This window comes from Aythya marila, assembly GCF_965140915.1.
Source record: "Aythya marila genome assembly, chromosome: 14".
Taxonomy (NCBI): domain Eukaryota; kingdom Metazoa; phylum Chordata; class Aves; order Anseriformes; family Anatidae; genus Aythya; species Aythya marila.
In genome coordinates this window covers 18145459-18163245 of record NC_139055.1, presented here as the reverse complement: position 1 = coordinate 18163245, position 17787 = coordinate 18145459, and the positions used below count along the sequence as shown (strand labels likewise).

General features: G+C 43.5%; 1 protein-coding gene across 5 annotated transcripts in view; it reads left to right on the top strand.

The window, feature by feature from the left end:
• Nucleotides 1-276: 276 nt before the first annotated feature.
• Nucleotides 277-17787, top strand: part of P4HA2 (prolyl 4-hydroxylase subunit alpha 2) — a 28614-nt gene continuing 11103 nt past the window's right edge. For all 5 annotated transcript variants that reach the window (XR_014318481.1, XM_082771813.1, XM_082771811.1 and 2 more), the window contains exons 1-9: nt 277-350; nt 1272-1384; nt 7775-7868; nt 8724-8820; nt 10965-11116; nt 12617-12754; nt 14205-14444; nt 16169-16380; nt 17090-17266. Coding sequence is in view for 4 of the 5 variants with exons in the window: in XM_082771813.1 (XP_082627939.1) it covers nt 7793-7868; nt 8724-8820; nt 10965-11116; nt 12617-12754; nt 14205-14444; nt 16169-16380; nt 17090-17266 (1092 nt within the window). In the remaining variant the exon portion in view is untranslated. The remainder of the gene's footprint in view (nt 351-1271; nt 1385-7774; nt 7869-8723; nt 8821-10964; nt 11117-12616; nt 12755-14204; nt 14445-16168; nt 16381-17089; nt 17267-17787) is intronic.

Here is a 17787-nt window from a genome sequence, read left to right as displayed (position 1 = left end):
CGCTGTGGCGGAGGAGCAGCAACCCCCAGCGCCGGCACCGGGAGGCGGGCGGGCAGCTTTTATGAGGAAAAACACCATTATAGGTGGCAAGACCGGGGGGCAGAGGGGATCCCGGAGCCGGGGCTGAGCCCTCAGCGCCCTGTGGAAAGCCATGGCCGGGCCCTGAGGCGGCGGCGGGGCCGCTACTCGCGGCATTACGGCGGGCGGGCGGGGCGGGGGGCGCGGCTCTCGCAGCGGCGGCGGCTCAAGAGCAGCGGGGCCGGGCCGGGCCGGGCCCGGAGGGGGAGCGGACAGACGGCAGGAAGGACGGACAGACGGACAGACAGACGGGAGGACGGGCTGGGGGCGCGGTGAGCCGGGGATGGGGTTGCTCGAGGGGTCTCGGGCACGCGAAGGGGCCGGGAGCGCGGCCAGGGTGTCCGCACCCCCCGGGTCTTGCCGTGGGGTTGTGGGGTGGGGGGGGCAGCGGTGTTCGTGTGGATATCGCTTTGTGTCTTCCCTCCCTACTTCTTGATTTTCGTTTTTTTTAATCAAAATCCCCGCCTCGAGCCACCTGCGGCTCCCCACGCCCGGTGTTGGCCGGTGCTGCCCGGGGAGCGAGGGAGAGTCCGAGGCCTCCGGCGGGCGGCCTGGAGGGAGCCGGGGCAAGGAGCCAGGGCTGTGAGGAGACACGGCAGGGACAGCCCCGTTCCCAAAACACCAACAGCTGGGGGGCTGCTTCCCCTTCTCCATGCTGGGCTGGTTCCCCTTTTTCCCTGCCCTGGGGTTCAGATGTGAGCTGTGGGGTCAAAGCTGCGCTGACCGGCTCCCTGCGTATTTGCAGTCTGCTGTCACTTTGAGACGAAACACACGGCGTCTTCAGCTACGTACAGGCATCAGAACTTGCTTCTTCCACTCTTATCTCCTCCTGGTTTAACACGAGACTTGTTTTTTTTTGGGAAATCCTCTCGCTGCTGTCACCGGTTGGGCAGCGATGCTGAGCCGGAGGCAGGCAGCAGCGGGTACGGGAGGGAGATTTTGGGGCAGCCCCGGTGGCTGCGGGCTGGTGCCAGAGCTGCAGCAGCACGCCTCCAAGGGCAGCCAGGAATAATCCAGCCTCAGGACACACAGAACTTCGTTACAAGCTGGGAGGAAGAAGGACATGTACGTACAGGCCATGTTTTGGAGCCCTCTGGCTTCGTGCTGCTGCTGTTCCTCGCTGGTGATCGCCCTGAGTCAGGCTTTCCCAGAAGGTGTTTCGTAATAAAACTTCTTGCTCCTTAATCTTATAGGTGTGTTGTGAGCGTGAAGCTGATCTGACAAACCCCTGAGACCACTGCAGCCATCTTCTCCAGGCTGATACTTCAGCTTTCGGGCATCAAGGACCTAGGAAACAATCTTGCAGGTACGTTGTAAATGTAAATTGCTACCAATAACCGCCGCTTGAGTCTTACAGGCAGAGCCCTAGGTAACAGCTGTAAATTGGCGTTGCTGTGACATTAACAGGCAGGAATTTTGCTTCTTGCTTTTGGCATAATTTTTTGAGATTCTTTTTAATATAGCCCTTTCCAGTGCAGGAAGTACAAGCCATGGATGTGATTGTGTATTTCAAAGACAGTAACAGCAGGGGGAGCATGATTTTCTGTTTAGTCTAAGTTTTTCATTCTAGATTTAAGTCAGGAATTTAGTCTGTTTGTAATTTCCATACTGTGCATATTGGCAAGCTTCCAAAGAAGCAAGCTGTAAACATAGCTCTTTCTATAGCTAGTTCTGATTTTTGTGTATGGCTTTCTATATGTCTGCGAAACAAGGACCCGGGGTATGTTAGGAGGCATGTTCTAGGGTGATCTGAGATTCAGCCCCCACATCTCTGAGATAATGTCTTCATTTTAATTCAGCTGCTGTTATCAGTTGAAGGGAATACCTCACTGACCACAGACCTGTCATATAAAAAAATCTTTCTGAATAGGAAGATTTTTAATGTTATTTGAGCATATGGGAGGCTATCTTAAGCATTATGGTATACTAAAACTATGGGCTCTGCACAGAAAAATGAAGTCTGAATTTTAATGCTAGAAAACAAGCTTCAGTGGGGAAAAAAGCATGCAGTCCTGCTGTCTTGTCTCCAGTAACAATGTGGGGTTTGGCTCTAGGCTGCTTCATGTCTGATGAGCTCGCAGGCACTGCGGAGTAAGATGCAGGCAGGTTTGCTATGCTTTAGATTTGCATGAATTTTCTTGTCTGCTGGAGTGCAGAATAAATGTTTTTGCTATGGTTTAAAAAAGTGGAAGTTAATCCAGATGCTTATACTTTCTAAGGGTGTTACAGCTAAGGATAATACAAACCACTTCATGTTCAAAAAATGCATGCAGTTCTGCATGGATGTCCTTTATCCTCGTTAATGTGTGCAAATGAATGGCTTTTTTCCTTTTGGCTTGCCTTGAAAAGTACAAGGGAATCATGTTATATTATTTGTTAGGCAATTATAATTGTTTTCAGATGCATATTAAGCCTTTGGCAAGAAAGGTAGTGATGTAGGCATAAGCAGCTTTGAGCGGAAAACTCAGAGTGTACTGAGGGAAGGAGCTGGGAAGCAGTTGCATGAGGAAGAAGAGCTCACTTGTGAGGAGGCACCGAACGTTGGAAGGAAGCAGTGCCTTTTCTCTCTCCCTGGGTGTGACCAAGAGCTAGCTGTTTGTAGGAAGGGAGCTGTGTGCCGTGCTGATGGTGTTGGAAATCCTGTCGTGAGGGTGAAGGTGTGCCTGGGTGGGGCGCTGATAGGCATTTAAGGTCATACTTCTGGGGCTGGGAGTGGTTGAGTGTTGCAGCATCTGACTACAGCTGGATAATAGATTTTAACCCCTACCACATTTTTCCATCATCTGCAAGCAGTAAAAAATTTATTTATTAGGATAAAATTAATGTTTCCTTGCTATTTAATTTTAATTAGTTTTATAGCTGCCATCATCTGCTGGCTGCAAGATCTTACTGCTCCAAGCTGGATGTTTCTATGGCTGATTTTCTTATAGCAGTATCAAGAGAATTTCTTTCTTGGCAGCATCCTGAAAATGTATTTACAATTCAGACCATCTTCTGGCTTTAAATAAGTTTGTAAGGAGTCTTGCAGGAGTCTCCAATTAAATGTAGTTAGCTGTATATGCAGCTATCAAGACTGACAGAAAGTTGTGGCCTACTTTTGAAGCTTTCTTTCTTGTGGAGGGGAAAGGGGATGAAGCCAGCTGCAGTGGGTGGGAAGCCCAAGACAAGCCTTGGCTCGTCCAAGAGTCCAACCTCAAATTGCTGCTCGAGGATGGACCATTCTTCAGAGCCTGGCACGTGGACCTCAGCTGTGTACGCACTGAGAACTCATCGGGGGCCTGAGGTGGCTTTGGAATAGTGGCTTGCTTGTTAGCTTGCACCACGATACTTTAAATTTAGATACAACACAGAAGCAGCTATTTTAGCTGTGGCTTTCCAGGTGCATTTAATAGCACAGGCAAGCACAGAAGAAGAGGCAGGCTGTGACCCTTATTTGTCATCAGCTTGTAAGTTGTTGCACTCTGATGGTTTACTGTAATTTAGGAAAATGATATGTTACACTTTGTTTCTTATGTTTTTTTTGTATGCTTTATTCCCCTGTAGCAAAGCGTGGGTTTCGGTCTGGGAGAGCAGAAGCAAACTAGGGAAGAGTAGTGTACCGTAACTGCTGGGAAGAAACCATTGCTCTGTTCTCTGAAAAAAAAAAAAAAAAACAAAACAAAAAAAACCTGGAAGAAATGAGAAACTGTTAGGAATACATTAAAGTTTGATTTGGCTTCACTGGGATAAGCTTAGACTCTGAATATCTGTAAAAGTTTACCTAGTGAAATGTAGGGGGGGAGTCAGTGGCGAGAGAACTCGATTTGGATCTTGGACTTCTTGGCATCTCGAGTAGCACAGGCACTTTTGAGAGAAGCAGATTGGCAAGGCAGGGAAATACTTGTAGCTCTGCAGGGTGGGCTGGGAGCTTTGGGGTCTGAGTGAGGGACTGCAGACCCTCTATGCCCAGGCACTGCAGTTGGAAATGTATGATGTTGGCTTCTGGAAACTGAATTTAGGTAAAATCTTGTATGTATAAGAAACACCTGGCATGCTGGTGTATTTTTACATTTTGAGAGATGTAGTGTAGACATTGAGAAATGCCCTGTATTTGAAGGGTCCGAGCAGTGTATTTGTGCCTGGCTATGGGCACAAAGGGAGTCCTGTCACATCTGGGGGGTGGAAGACTATTGTGATGGTTTTTTTTCCTGGAGCTCGTATGATTGCAATGAGAGTTCACAACACAGCAAGTGTCACACTCTGGCCTGATCTGTCATTCTAATACGCAATGATAAGGGGTGCAATGTAGTCTTCAAATTGCCCAGGCTGATCTTATGTCAGTTCCAGTTAATTCTTCTGCATGAGGTGTCTGCTAATTTGGGGCCTGAATAAGGCGTTTGCTTTTGTTCCATCTTTCTAATTAGGCTGTCAAGGAATTGGAACGCTGCTTCTGCCTTGGGTTTTGTTCTTCTGAGCGTAACCTTGTCTGGGAAGGGAAAAGCTGACATCTGGGAGTGAATAATCAGCCATGAGACAGTTAACGGAAGATGAGGGTTAGGACAGTGTGCGCTACTAATTGGGCATTTTAAAAAGCTGCAGAAAGTAAATAGTCCCCTTATATAATTATATATGCTTCCATTCCAACCAAACAATACGTGTCAAAACTTTTTTGTGGGGTGAAGAGGAGGAGAGGGGTTTTGTGGTGTTCTAGCTTGGTAGACCTGCAAATGTTCGCAGGTCAGGTCCGTTTTCTTATTTCTTGAGAATTTTTAGCGTATTCAATGAAGGACTCAGTCTAACTCATGGAGAAAAAATCCATCCTGGTCTATTTGGTCTAGAACTTCTTTCCTTCTGCCAGTGCTCTCTGCAGGCTGACGGTACTCTTTCCAGTGGGAGCGATGATTCATTGAGGGCTCGCAGACCTAGAAAGTGTTTATACAATATCCAGTCAGTTGGCTTTTTTGCTCTGCTGGCTGGCACCTTCAAGGAAAGGAGCAAAGCATGAAATATGTCGGTGTATGTAGAGCTGTCTGTCACCGGGAAGGCTTCATGCAGCAGCGAGAGCGGTCCCTCGGGCGGTGCGAGCGCTCGGTGGCGAGGAGCAAAGTGCTGTAAGATCTGAGCTCCCAAGGCAACGTGTGCCTCCTGCTCGGGGGTTTTCTTCTCACCTCAGTGCTGAACTGAGCCTAGAGGGCCTGTGCAAGTCCTCTGAAGTCTGCTGTGGGGAAATGTGGCTGTTCTCACTGAAATAGATGAAAATCTTAAATCCACCTGTGCAGCATGACATGCCTGTTACCTGACAATGCTGGAAAATCCAGGAATGTAGGCAGAGCTTGTCCTACACAGACCTCTTATCTGTGGAGTTCAGGCATTTCTGTGCAACTGAGGTCTTCCATCCTCTGAATAAACACTGGTGTTATAAATGTCTCGATCGTAGTTATTGAGGTGCTAAAGCCCCTTCTGGCTCTTCCCCTCTTTGGTAGCAGACGGGTTAGCTGTAGTGGGGTGGGCGCACACGTGTGTGTGTGCACGCACACTCGTGCTCTCCAAGAATGTGGTTATGACATCACTTTCAGCCTCCTGTAATTTGTTATTTCTTGCTGGCTTTCTGAATAACAGCTGTGAAAAGAATGTGTACAAACAATCTGCAAACCCTGCAGCCAGGTGTCCGGCTTATTCAAGCAAGAGCTGATTTTGCTGTTTACTGAGGGTTTCTGTTTATTGACTCGAGTAAATCTGAGTAGGATGGCAAAGCTGTTAAAGATCTGCTATAAAGACAAGCTGCTAGCTGTAGTAAGTGTTCTTCTTGGCAGATATCGTGAGCCATGAGAGAACATGGTGGGGAGGTGCGGGGAGAACGCGAAGCTGTGTTGTTTTAGCTGGAAGGCTCCCTCGTAATTGTTTTGCCAGGCTTTGTGTAGTGCATCCAAAAAAACACTCCGTGAGACGAGAACAGACCCTGCAGATGGACAGTTCTGGCTGAATATATCCCGACCGATGTACTTCCCAAGCGCTCTTGACTCGCTGTGCTTTCTGCTATATCACTTACTGTGGCTTTTAGTGCTGGCAGACCTCTGCGTGGCACCACTCATTCGGCTTCGCTTGGTTCTCACATTACCCATGTACTAGTTGTGAGCTAACTTAAACAAGCCGTTGGGGAATATGCGGTTTGCAGGGGGGTGAGAAAACTGGGAAAGGAGAAGACCTCTTCTGATGCTCCCAGACACTGCTTTCCTGCTTACTCATGCTCGCAAACTGTTGTGGTAAATGTTTCTGATTTCTCGTGTAGACTTCTGAAGCAATCAATAGGAAAAAAATGCATGTCAGAGCTGTTTGTAATGTTCTTAATGATGGTCGTATCAGTGGTGTGCCTGCTCATGTCCATGGCACCAAGGAGCCTGACTGAGGTTTAGGACTTAATTTTTGAGCACAAAGCACAATACAACACCGAAGGAACCTGCCAGCTCCTGTCTTATGTTGTGCAGGCAAACATGGAGCTCAAGGGAACAGTGAGCAAGAGTTGTCTGGAATTACCCTATTTTAATGCTTCCCACTTATTGCATTGCTGAAACTTCAGTTCTCCATCTCTTTTCCCTTCCCTTTTTCCCTCCATACCCCTTTCTCGTCAGATGTGAGTGCCTGTTGCCCCAGGTAAGTGATTGCTGTTAATGTATTTTTGATTAACAGCAGGTCATGTGCGGTCACTTCCAGCCACCAAAGTGTTTACCCAGTTACAATGGGTAGGAACTGGGAATTGGTGCAGTTACACTCAGGAGAACTGTTGTTGCTGTGGGGGTGTTATGGCAGCTCCCGAGGGCTGGTGGCGGTGGCTGTCCCTGCTCAGTGAACTGCAGCTCCGGAGCGAGCTGTGGGCTGACCTCTGGATCTAAGAGCAGCACAGGAACCTCCAAAATTCACTTGAACAGGCAGACATCAGGTCTGCATGAGGAATTACAGCTCCCAGGAAGTTCTCCTGCATGGATTTTGCATCCCTCACCCCGCTTGTCATCTGCCTGCTGCCCAGGCTGGTTCTCCTTGTGCCCATGCTGTGCTTGTAGAAGCGTAGCAGTCGGCTTTCTGCCCCTGTCTCAAGGAGCTGGGGTTCTGAACTGGCGCAGCTTTGGAGATGTGAAAGTCAAAAGCTGTGCCCAGAGGCCAGCGTGCTAGGACAGTGTGTTTGAATAAGCAAAGCTGGAATTTTTCTTTCAACTTTTCCAGCATTTGCTGCCACTTCTACTCTACACATTTGCTGTATTTCTTTATTTGGCTTCCTCACTATTTGAATTTCTAGACAGCTTTTATATAACAGTTTCCTAGCATGCTGCAAGTCTGACCATTAGATTTAGACCTTTATTATTGCTGGAAGATAGAACTTTGTATACTCTCACTTTCCAGCTGTGAATTTGAAGGCATTGAGTTGCATTTGCAGGTGGTTTTCACTGTTTGTGTCAGCAAATACATTGCTTGTTGCATCCATAGTTTGAGCATGTCTTCTGTGCAAGTCCCTTAGAGTATGTCAGATATCTGAGACTGTCTTAAATAAGAGCTCCTCAGCATGAGGAAGAGTTTTTCAAGCTTTACTGGTTACGGCTCAGTATTTCAATGACCTAAATAACTTTCATGAGGGTGCAATGATTGAAGGTGAAGATTAATGCCTTGTTTTTCCTCAAGAATAAGTTAATCCTTTTCAATCCCTTTTCCTTTGAATATGTTACAGGTTTAAGCTATCTAGAAGATGAAGCCCTGTTTGCAGTTGGTGTTCCTTGTCTTCTTGATCTGTCACACAGAAGCAGAGTTCTTCACTTCAATAGGTATGGAAAGAACCAATGCACAATGTTAGGATGCAGCTGAGATTGCCAAAACTGTTAATCCTTGCAGTTGAATTTCATGACTTTCCTCACATGGCCCTATCACACACTCGCCTCATCAGGGAAAGTAACTCTTCAACATCCTTAATACTGTTCTGCTTGCCTGTTCCTGAATTTCTTATCTCTGAAAAAGCATCCTGCTGACTTCCATGTACTTAATTATTGCATTGCAATGCTGAAACTAAAGCTGCTGTTGGGTTTGTAAATCACATTGAGTCCTTCAGTGGTTGGCCTTTGAAAAGCAAGGCTTGTAGTACTTTGGATTGATAAGCTTGGCAATTTCCACTAATGCTAATTAGGTGAGACTATGTTTCAGTCCATAAATAGAGGAATTTCAGATTAACTTAACGTTAGTTTGTTTCCACAGATACCCATATTGAAACGCTGTAACTTTAAGTGATACTAATAGTTGACTAGTAACTTACTAGTGTGACCTTGTCTGCATCCGTATGTAGAACAGATTTTATGGCAACTATTTGCATCTTTTATTGCTTTGACTCAATAGCTGTGTCAATGTCAAACCTTTCTTTTGGTTGTCTGGCATACAATTATAATACTAAAAGTAATTCAGAGGCAGTTAAACAGTCACAGTAAAGCTGTATGGGCAACTGAGGTTGAGATTCGAATGCTGGACTTCTAAGTCCCCAAATCTACTACATATACAAGCTTTAAACTGCGCATCTTAAATTTCTGTTCTTTGTTGGTTTTAATAGCTCTACAGCATCTGATGTCTGTCTTATCCGCTGCTGGAAAACTTCTCTTGTGTGTGATTAACACTTGGTTGTATTCTGTTTTCAGGTCAAATGACAGATCTCATTTATGCAGAGAAAGACTTGGTGCAGTCTTTAAAAGAATACATCCGAGCAGAAGAGGCCAAGCTGTCTCAGATTAAAAGGTAGGGGGAGAAGTTTGCATAATGGTGTGGGGTGACAAAATGCAGAACCTGTGGTGTTGGATTAAACTACACCTTCCTATTGCCAGTCGTAGCTGTTAGTTCTGGTTAGCATTTCCTCAATAAGCTATCAGTGAGAACATGGGTAGTAAGCTGCATGTAACTTATTCCCCTAAACCTACAGAGGGGGCCCTGCTTCAGATATTTTTTGTGCTTAGTCTGCTTAGTGACTGTCTACTGGTGCCTTTCTGCTTCTTTCCCTGTCCCTGTGCCATCACAGTACTCCTGTGGAGAAGACACCTGTGTCAATCAGCAGCTTTGTTTGTGTGAGTTGAATGCATGCGGCTGCCAGTGCTCTGCTAGCTTGTAAGTGGTGCTGATGCCCTGATGCAATGGCCAAACATCAGCTGTGCTGTGTAGTGGAGTGCACACTGAACCTGGCTTCCCTCCTGTGTGGCCTTTGCTCTCAGGGAGAGTGCTCTCGCCTGCCTCTCTTCAGTTGCTGACCCGACTATAGCACAGCTCAGATTATCCTGGTGGCTCAGATCAGATGAAAGGTTCTTGCTGACAACTGATACTTTATGTGCCTTAGGAAGACTGTTGCTTACCTAGCTAAAAGTAATACCTAACAAGGCGTGACACTAGAATGGTATGAGGTCCAGGTTCAGGAGAGTTCTGTGCCTGTAGCTGGAGCCATGCTTTCCAAAGTCTTTATGAACTCCAGACTATATCTGGCTGTTTGATTTCCCTTTGGGACTGTAGGGTGGGGATAGGGTTATGAAGCAGTGAAATGATATGAATTCCTCATCACTTATGTATGCATAAGTATTCATTTCTTGAAAAGCTACCCTTCTGAAGAAAAGGTGTCTCCAGTTCAAGCGTGATTAAAGAGGATGTGAGTTTAATCTATGTACATGTATAAACTGGTCTTTAAAAAAAAAAAAAAAACACACACTTGCATGTGTCAGTCCATCAAAAGAGATTTCTTTGTGTTACGTGTTCAGCTGACTGTATTCTTGCTTATAAATAAGCAAGAGTATTCTGCCACTGTTAAAATATTTGAGCTTTGGCACCCAAAACACTTTGTAATAAAGGTGCTACATTTCAACATTGAACAGGGTAACATTTTTCACTACTGTGTCTAATTATTCTACAGATGTATGGTTCAAAATATTGTGATGTGAGTAAAGAGTAGAACTTCAACTTCTTACCGCTTTGCAAAATAAGTATTAGAAGTAGTGAAAGCCAGATTAAAAAAAAAAAATTAAATGCAAGTGAGACTTGTGTCAACATATTGTTAATCTGATATCCCTGCAAATGATCTTTGAGTAATCTTAGTTTTGCTTTCTGTTGCAACATCACAGTTCACAGAATAAGCCAGGCAGTATGGGGATATGTGGCGATGCTTATAAAAAATGTTTGCAACTGTAGTTCATTCATGGCTTACTGGGTTTGAGATCAGACTTGAAGGGGTTTCTAATGTTCATTATTAGCTTATCTCAGCAGTGTTTTCTTCCTATTGAGTACTGGAGAGAGGAACACAGCCTGGGCAGACCTTTCTATTAAGGGATCATATGAAGAGCAGCAGAAGAAATTCTCAGTATAGCATCAGTGATATAACTGGCAGCAAAGCATGGCATCCCACTACTGGCATCCCACTACTGCTTTGAAGCTGACTGGTGCATGCTAGGTGACTAACAGCACTCTTTATGTACTCTACCTGAGGGTTTCCAGTCTGAAAATCAATGATTGGGCTTTATTTTCCATAAAGCTAAAAAGCTCTGGGGTGCTATTTGTATTTTTACAAAGATGGATTAAATTATAGTCAGTGTTTTTGCTCTATATATAACTTTTATTTTCTGAAGTGCAGCGTACTGAAAACTGATGGCTTAGACTTCAAGAGCTACGTGTCTACTGTAGTAAGATTTAAAATAAAAAGCAGGGAAATAAATTCCTTTAAAAGAATATTGTGATTTAAAACATAAATTGTACTTCACTTTATCCTCGTAAAGTGGAAAGCTTGACAGCTGGTTATGATGGCAAAAGCAGCAATAAATTGATTCTAGTGGTGTAATTAGGGTAACTTAAGGAGGAAGACATGCATTCATAAATCGTTCTCAGACTGAGGCATGCGATTCTCTTTCCAGCTGGGCTGAAAAAATGGATGTACTGACTAGCAAATCAACCTCTGATCCAGAAGGGTATCTGGCACACCCTGTAAATGCGTACAAGTTGGTGAAGCGTTTAAATACGGATTGGCTGGAATTAGAGAACCTGGTTCTTCAGGATACAACGAACGGTAAGGAGCTACAGGGCAGGTGCTGGTGTGAGGTAGCCTTACAGCGCTGCTGCTTCCTGTCATCTTCTGGAAAGTTGCGAACTCAGCTGTGGTTTACTGTTGCCAAGTTTGTTTGAAACTTAAACTAATGGCTGGCCTCTTGCTTCACTTGCTTGGCTAACCAGTGAACTTGGTGCTTGAACCAGACAGAGCCGAGGCTCAGAAGCTGTTAAGTGCAATAGGCACCTTACGTCTGGGTGGTTTGTGCTGTTTGAGACAGGAGAATGGGATATACTGAAATGGCCAGTTGTGTTAGCAAAGGTTTTATATCTTTTATTGAGTTTCATATCCCTCTGTGTAAAAGCTTACTCATCTGTCTTCCCAATCTGCTGCTTCTGTAAGCAGTCGTTGCTTTTAAACCATGTTGATCAGTAGATAAAGACTTAAGAACCAAAATGAGACCTGCACTGAGCTGGTTAAGGAATTCTTGTCAGCTCCATCGCTAACAGTTGGCAAGATTTGATTCATAACTGGATATTATACAACTGCTATCTGTAAACTTATCCTTCTAAATCAAAAGTTTCCACTACTAATCTTTGCTCTTGCATCATATTGTTAATGTCTGCTTGAATTTGCTTCCTTAAGCTTATTTTCTTAAATGCAAGTTTATTTTTACTGGACCTCTTGAAAGTAAGGGGGATGAAGGTATGTTTTTCAGGCAGAACTGCATGTTTTCCCTTTCTCCTCTGCAGTTGAAGCTTTTTCCCAGCCAATATTTTTATTGTTTTTTTTTTTTTTTTTTTGAATAGTCATCCTGGAGAGAAATAAAATACTTAATTCAACTGAATACTTCTGTCCCTAATTCTTTTTTAAGACTCCCTTTTCCAGTTTGCTTGTTGCATGGCTAGAAATGGCTGAGTTTTTTCTTTGGTTGATTACCTCCCCTTCTCAGCCAACCAACCTGCTATACAACCTTGATAATACTTATTCCTAAATGAAATGCACTGCATAAAATGTTGCCTGTTCTTACTTGCCAGATTTAAAAGCCTCTTAACAAGTAAGATTCTGCTCCTGTTCAGGGTTTCCTGGATCAGGTTTTCTGTCCTGAGCTGAGATTTGAGAAGTCTTTATAGGTTGAAAAAAATCTGAGATCATTGTCCAGTGCTATGATCTGTAGTTGTCTCTGGGTATTTCAGAAAGAGAGCTGATGGAAACTTAAGCTTTTGTGCTGGAAGGAGACTGAGGAAACTGGAGATCATTGGATTCACATTGTATTTCAGTAGTTACGTGGCACAAGTAAACTTGTTGATAGTTATTTATCTCTTGTCATTTGCCCACAAACTGTTTCTTAAAATGGGACAGAAAGCAAAGCTTAAATAAATCAAGAGCCTAATGAGAGACTTCAAAGCTAAGTTACCTGAATCTCAGAATTCCAAAAAAGTAGGTATTTCTCCTGTGTTGTCTTGAACTGATGCTTATTCAAACCGTGGAAGTAACGTAATCTTTTCCTTTTAATGTAAGGCTTTATTGCAAATCTCACAATTCAACGTCAGTTTTTTCCAACTGAAGAAGATGAGACTGGAGCTGCAAAGGCTCTGATGCGCCTGCAGGACACGTACAAGCTGGATCCCGAAACGCTGTCTCGAGGAAACTTACCAGGCAAGTGTACAAAGGTCTCCTCTTTAAAGAGAAGGAAACAGACATCCTCCAACTCTCAAAGTCCTTTTTCAGTAGTGATGAAGGACCGTGGCTCTGAAACTGTGCAGCTCAGGCACTTGTGGTTGTGTTTATTTTGGTGTTTTGAGAACAGCCCAGAGGTTGGTCCCACCCAAGGCAGGGAGCCATGATCTGCAGTGACCAGCTCCAGTAGCATGTGTTTTATTTCTATTGTTTTAAAAGGAAATACTGATTATTTTTTTTGTAATCACCATACCAAAGCAACAGACAAACTTTTTTTGTGCTGGTTACTGTGTAGGCAAATAACGTGGCAACTTCCTGCCCCTGAGAGCTTAGGAATTGGGGGAAGGAGATGCTCCACGACTCATTGCTATGATGGCTCTTCCAAAGCTTGACTCTGTTCTTGTTTTGTGATCTTCCAGTGAGGCTTGGCTGAATCACTTGGCTCCTGGTCTTTATCTGTGAAATGGGGGCTAACAGTACCTGCCACAGAAAGATGTTTTGGGAGCTACACAGATGGTATTTGTGATATTGTGATGTTATTTAGGATGAGGGCATGGCCTCAAGTTGTGCTGGGAAGGTTCAGGTTGGAAATTGAGATTTTTCTTTTCAGAGTAGTCAGGCATTAGAATGGGTTGCCCAGGGAGGTGGTAGAGTCACTGTCCCTGGAGGTGTTTAAGGACAGGTTGGACGTGGTGCTTGGGGACAGGGTTTAGTGGGTGACATTGGGTGGTGGGGGGATGGTTGGACCAGATGGTTCGGAGGTCTCTTCCAACCTTAATGATTCTGTGTTTGTGTTCTGGCAGCTGAGTGACTTTGTGACTCCTGCTTGTAAGAGATTTGCTAGCAACCATAACTTCGCTCAGTAACTATTTACAAACTGAATAGACTTCATTAGAGTGTGGGCAGTTGTTTCCGAAACAGTTTGTTATGTAGGTTATTAAGAGTGAACTTAAAATGAAGTCATATCTATGCATCTGTTGATCTGGAGCAACCGGAAATCTGTATGCAGCTAAACAGTCAAATGGATACCTAGCCTGCCTAAATGCCAATCAGCTTGCTTGTATGCACAAGTATACATCTCAAGTGAAGAGCAAACAAATTAGCTCTGTGTATAGCCAGGCTTCTCCTGTCACCCGTGTTAACTTGGTTTCAGTAAAGTTTGCTCTTAGTCCACTCTGTCTTGGTTGACAACAGAACAGCATAACACTAATTTTGTTAAACTTTTCGTGGTTTCCAAAGAGAGGAATGCCACAGAACTATGATGGAATATAATTCCTGAAGGTGATCAGTTTGGTACAGAATGTAAAATATTGCTAATGCTTTTTTAGAAGCCTTTTATGGGTGATAAATTGTGTTTATAGGTATTTTTCAATGTTTGAAGGCAAGGATGCTTCTGTGTGGATTGCTAACATTTTCTTTTTGTTATTAGGAACAAAATATAAATCATCTTTGACAGTGAGTGACTGCTTTGGTATGGGCAAGACTGCTTACAACGATGGAGACTACTATCACACGGTGCTCTGGATGGAACAAGCCTTAAAACAGCACGATGAGGGGGAGGACACTACTGTCAGTAAAGTGGAGATCCTAGATTATCTCAGCTATGCTGTTTTCCAGTTTGGGGACTTACACAGAGCCATGGAGCTCACAAGACGCCTGATATCCCTTGGTAAGAACAAAAGACCCACTATGCTGGTACTGGGAAGCATTGCCAGCAACAGCCAAGAACAGTCCTTGTCCATATGTATTGGTGAGCTGACTGGAAGGATATCCTGCCAGATGACTTGTAATAAACATACGTTATGGGGGAAAAAAGTCTACTTGTACATGAAGTATCTTCTGCAAGCCATCCTATAGTCTGTGCTGTTATTACCTAAAGACTAAATGTGTCTGACTGGTACCAGTGCTTTGGTGTACTGAGGTGTATTTGGTAACAGTTAAAGCCTGGGTTTAAAGTCCCAAGTGTAGACAAAGGCTGTCACGGACTCAGGGGGAGTACTACCTCTTCTGTCAAGTCCTACTGACCTCTTATTTCTCGTTATTCTTCTGTGCAAGCACTCTTTGATGCCAAGTGAATTCTATGAGATCTTAAAGTGTATTTCTGAGTAATGAGATCATAGATCAAGTTTCTTAAAGCCTGCTTTTATCTCTGGTCTGTTTCTAGCTTTCTTATGAGTAAGCAGATAAGCAGTCCTTCCAATACAACTCTACCTACTTCTTGGGTTGGGAAGGTTTATCCTCTTCAATTAGAATTAACATCTAATGTTACTGTCTTATACATTTGTATGTTTTTTAAATCAGCTGTGGTTCTTAATCTAGATGCTGGCTGCATCCTGAGAGTAGATGAAGCTGTTTTATTGGGGGGGGTGAAGGGTAAAGATCATTCTAACATCTGCAGACATTGGAATTCACAGATTAAAATTTACAGGAATATGAATATGTATTGAATCCAGTTCCTTCTGCAATAATGTTTAGCACTAATAGCAGAACACAAATCCTTATCAGCACCGAACAGTGGAACAGACTTGGCAGTCCCATCTGGGAGTAGCAGCTTCCTCTGCTTGAGGCTAACCTTCAGCTAGCCAATATTAGCCTGTTCTCCAAGGAGTGGTAACTTCTTTGGCCTTCTGGGTTAGTTAAATAAGAAACACAATGAGCTTGGGAAGGTCAGAAGAAGTCAGAAAACTGTTCTAGGTGCTAGTGTCCAGAAATCTAGTGATGAATAGGAAATTTTCTTCTTTGTCAGGTATAATAGATGGTTAAAACCATGTGTTGATGAGGTTTATTGATTCATACCAATGTCGATAATCACTAGTGATAGGTCTAATGATGCTAGTGGTCCAGGATACCTCCCTTATAAGCCTGTTATAAACACCAAATGGATTCTATAGATAAGCTGGTAAATGGTAATGCTTAACTTCTGAGCTTCCAAACGCTCCAGGAAGCCTTTGGAACTGAAGTTTGGGGCTGGGACTCCACTGCAGTCCTGGGTTAAAGCATGCTTGTGCAGTACAGGTGAGAAGTATAATGGAGAAGGGTGCAGCCAAGTAGACTGGCTTGATCTTTGCTTGGCTGTCTTCTCCTGGGTGGAACTAGGCAGGCCAAGTTTGAAGAACAGGATGGTGGTGAAGACTAAAACCTCTTTTTTTTCTCCCTGAAAAGCATGTTTTGTGATAGGTCCTTCCAGAAACTATTTTGCAGGAATGTGCCTAGCTTCCATTTGCAGGGACAGAAACTTCCTAGTGCTGGTTTTACAATGCAGACTGGAACCATTGCATTTGGTTGTCTAATAATGTTTTAGGAAGGGGAGAATTACTGATGCAAAAGCTTGTTTGTGTTAACAGTTCCTGAGATATGCATAAGTTGCTGATCCTGTGTTTTTTCCCAATGAAGACAGCACTCATGAGAGAGCAGGCAGTAATCTGCGGTATTTTGAGAAGCTGGTGGAGAAGGAGAGAGAAGAGAAGTCAAGAGAGAACTCATTAAACAAGACAACGGCAGCAACAGAACCAGTGGTGCAAAGTGGTGCATACGAGAGGCCTCTTGACTACTTGCCAGAGCGTGATATCTATGAGGCCCTTTGCCGAGGGGAAGGGGTGAAAATGGTAAGAGAAAGGCAAGGCTTTTCAGACTGTCTTTGCATAAGGATGATTGAGCTCGCTGATGCGTGTTACTAAATTTGTTATTTTTTTCAGAAAATCTAAATGTAATTCTGACCAGGATGAGATTTGTACCTTATGTCCCCAACTCTTTCTTAAGCTACTGTAAATCCTATACAGAAAAACAGCTCTCAGCTGGACTTCTTAAAGGTTATTGAAAACTGCTGAATAGACAAACTCATAACCAATTTCAAATGCTGGCTGTATTGATATAGCAGGAGGCATGCATGTATCTTGACTGTATCCCTTGTAGTCAGTTCAACCAACCAGTTTCTGGTACCTCTCTTCAAACCTGGCTTTAATTTCAGTGCAGGGGGAGGAATCAATTTATTCCCCTGCATAGTTGTAATTATGAGAACCAGATACTTTTTTTTTTTTTTTTTTTACCAACGGTTATTCATGTATTTATTGTATTTGTCTAATTTGTAGCCTGTTATGATTTAACTTTCCAAGAATTAATGTGTCATGTGTTTGGTGGTATCTTGAGTGCACATTTTCACAGAAAATTGCTGAATCACTTAGGCTTACTTCAAATTAGCTGTCAGCTGACCGCTTTTCCAGTATTTGTGAAATAAAGCACACTTTTTCTTGCCTGTTTTAAATTCATGAAAAGTGGTTGAGCAAACAATGTGTTTTACGTAGCGTCTTGTTTCAGACTCCTCGAAGACAGAAAAGGCTCTTCTGTAGGTACCACAATGGAAACAGAAACCCTCACCTGCTCATAGCTCCCTTTAAGGAAGAAGATGAATGGGATAGCCCTCATATTGTACGATATTATGATGTCATGTCTGATGAAGAAATTGAGAAAATTAAACAGCTGGCTAAGCCAAGGGTAAGCTTCCTTTCATCTCACTATTGCCTACGTACTCAGTGCTTTAATCTATTACCAAAGAGTAGGCAAAGGATTTGGGAGACTTGGTTTCATACTACTGATAATACACTGCAGCTGTGAACCTAAAGGGAATGATTTTGAAACTGCCAGGTGATGTAGGACCAAGAAGACCAGGCTCCTGAAGGCATTTATGTGATGCTGCAGTTAAATGTGCAAAATTCTCAGTAAATGGCTTAGGAATTTTTTACTTACGGAAAGTCTTAAAACTTTCTAATAGTTTTGCATATGCCACTAATGTCAGAGGAACTCTTCGTATCATCTACATTTGGTAGGACTGGGGTCAGTCCCTGTAACACTAGGCAAATATTGTAGTCTTAAGATTCTGATAAATTTTTCATTAAAAAAGCAACTATTTTATTAAGTTATTTTTTTCAAAATCTGTCTAGCTGTGTGTCCTGGTTTCAGTTAGCACAGAATTAATTTTCTTCCTAGTAGCTGGTGGAATGCTGTGTTTTGGCTTA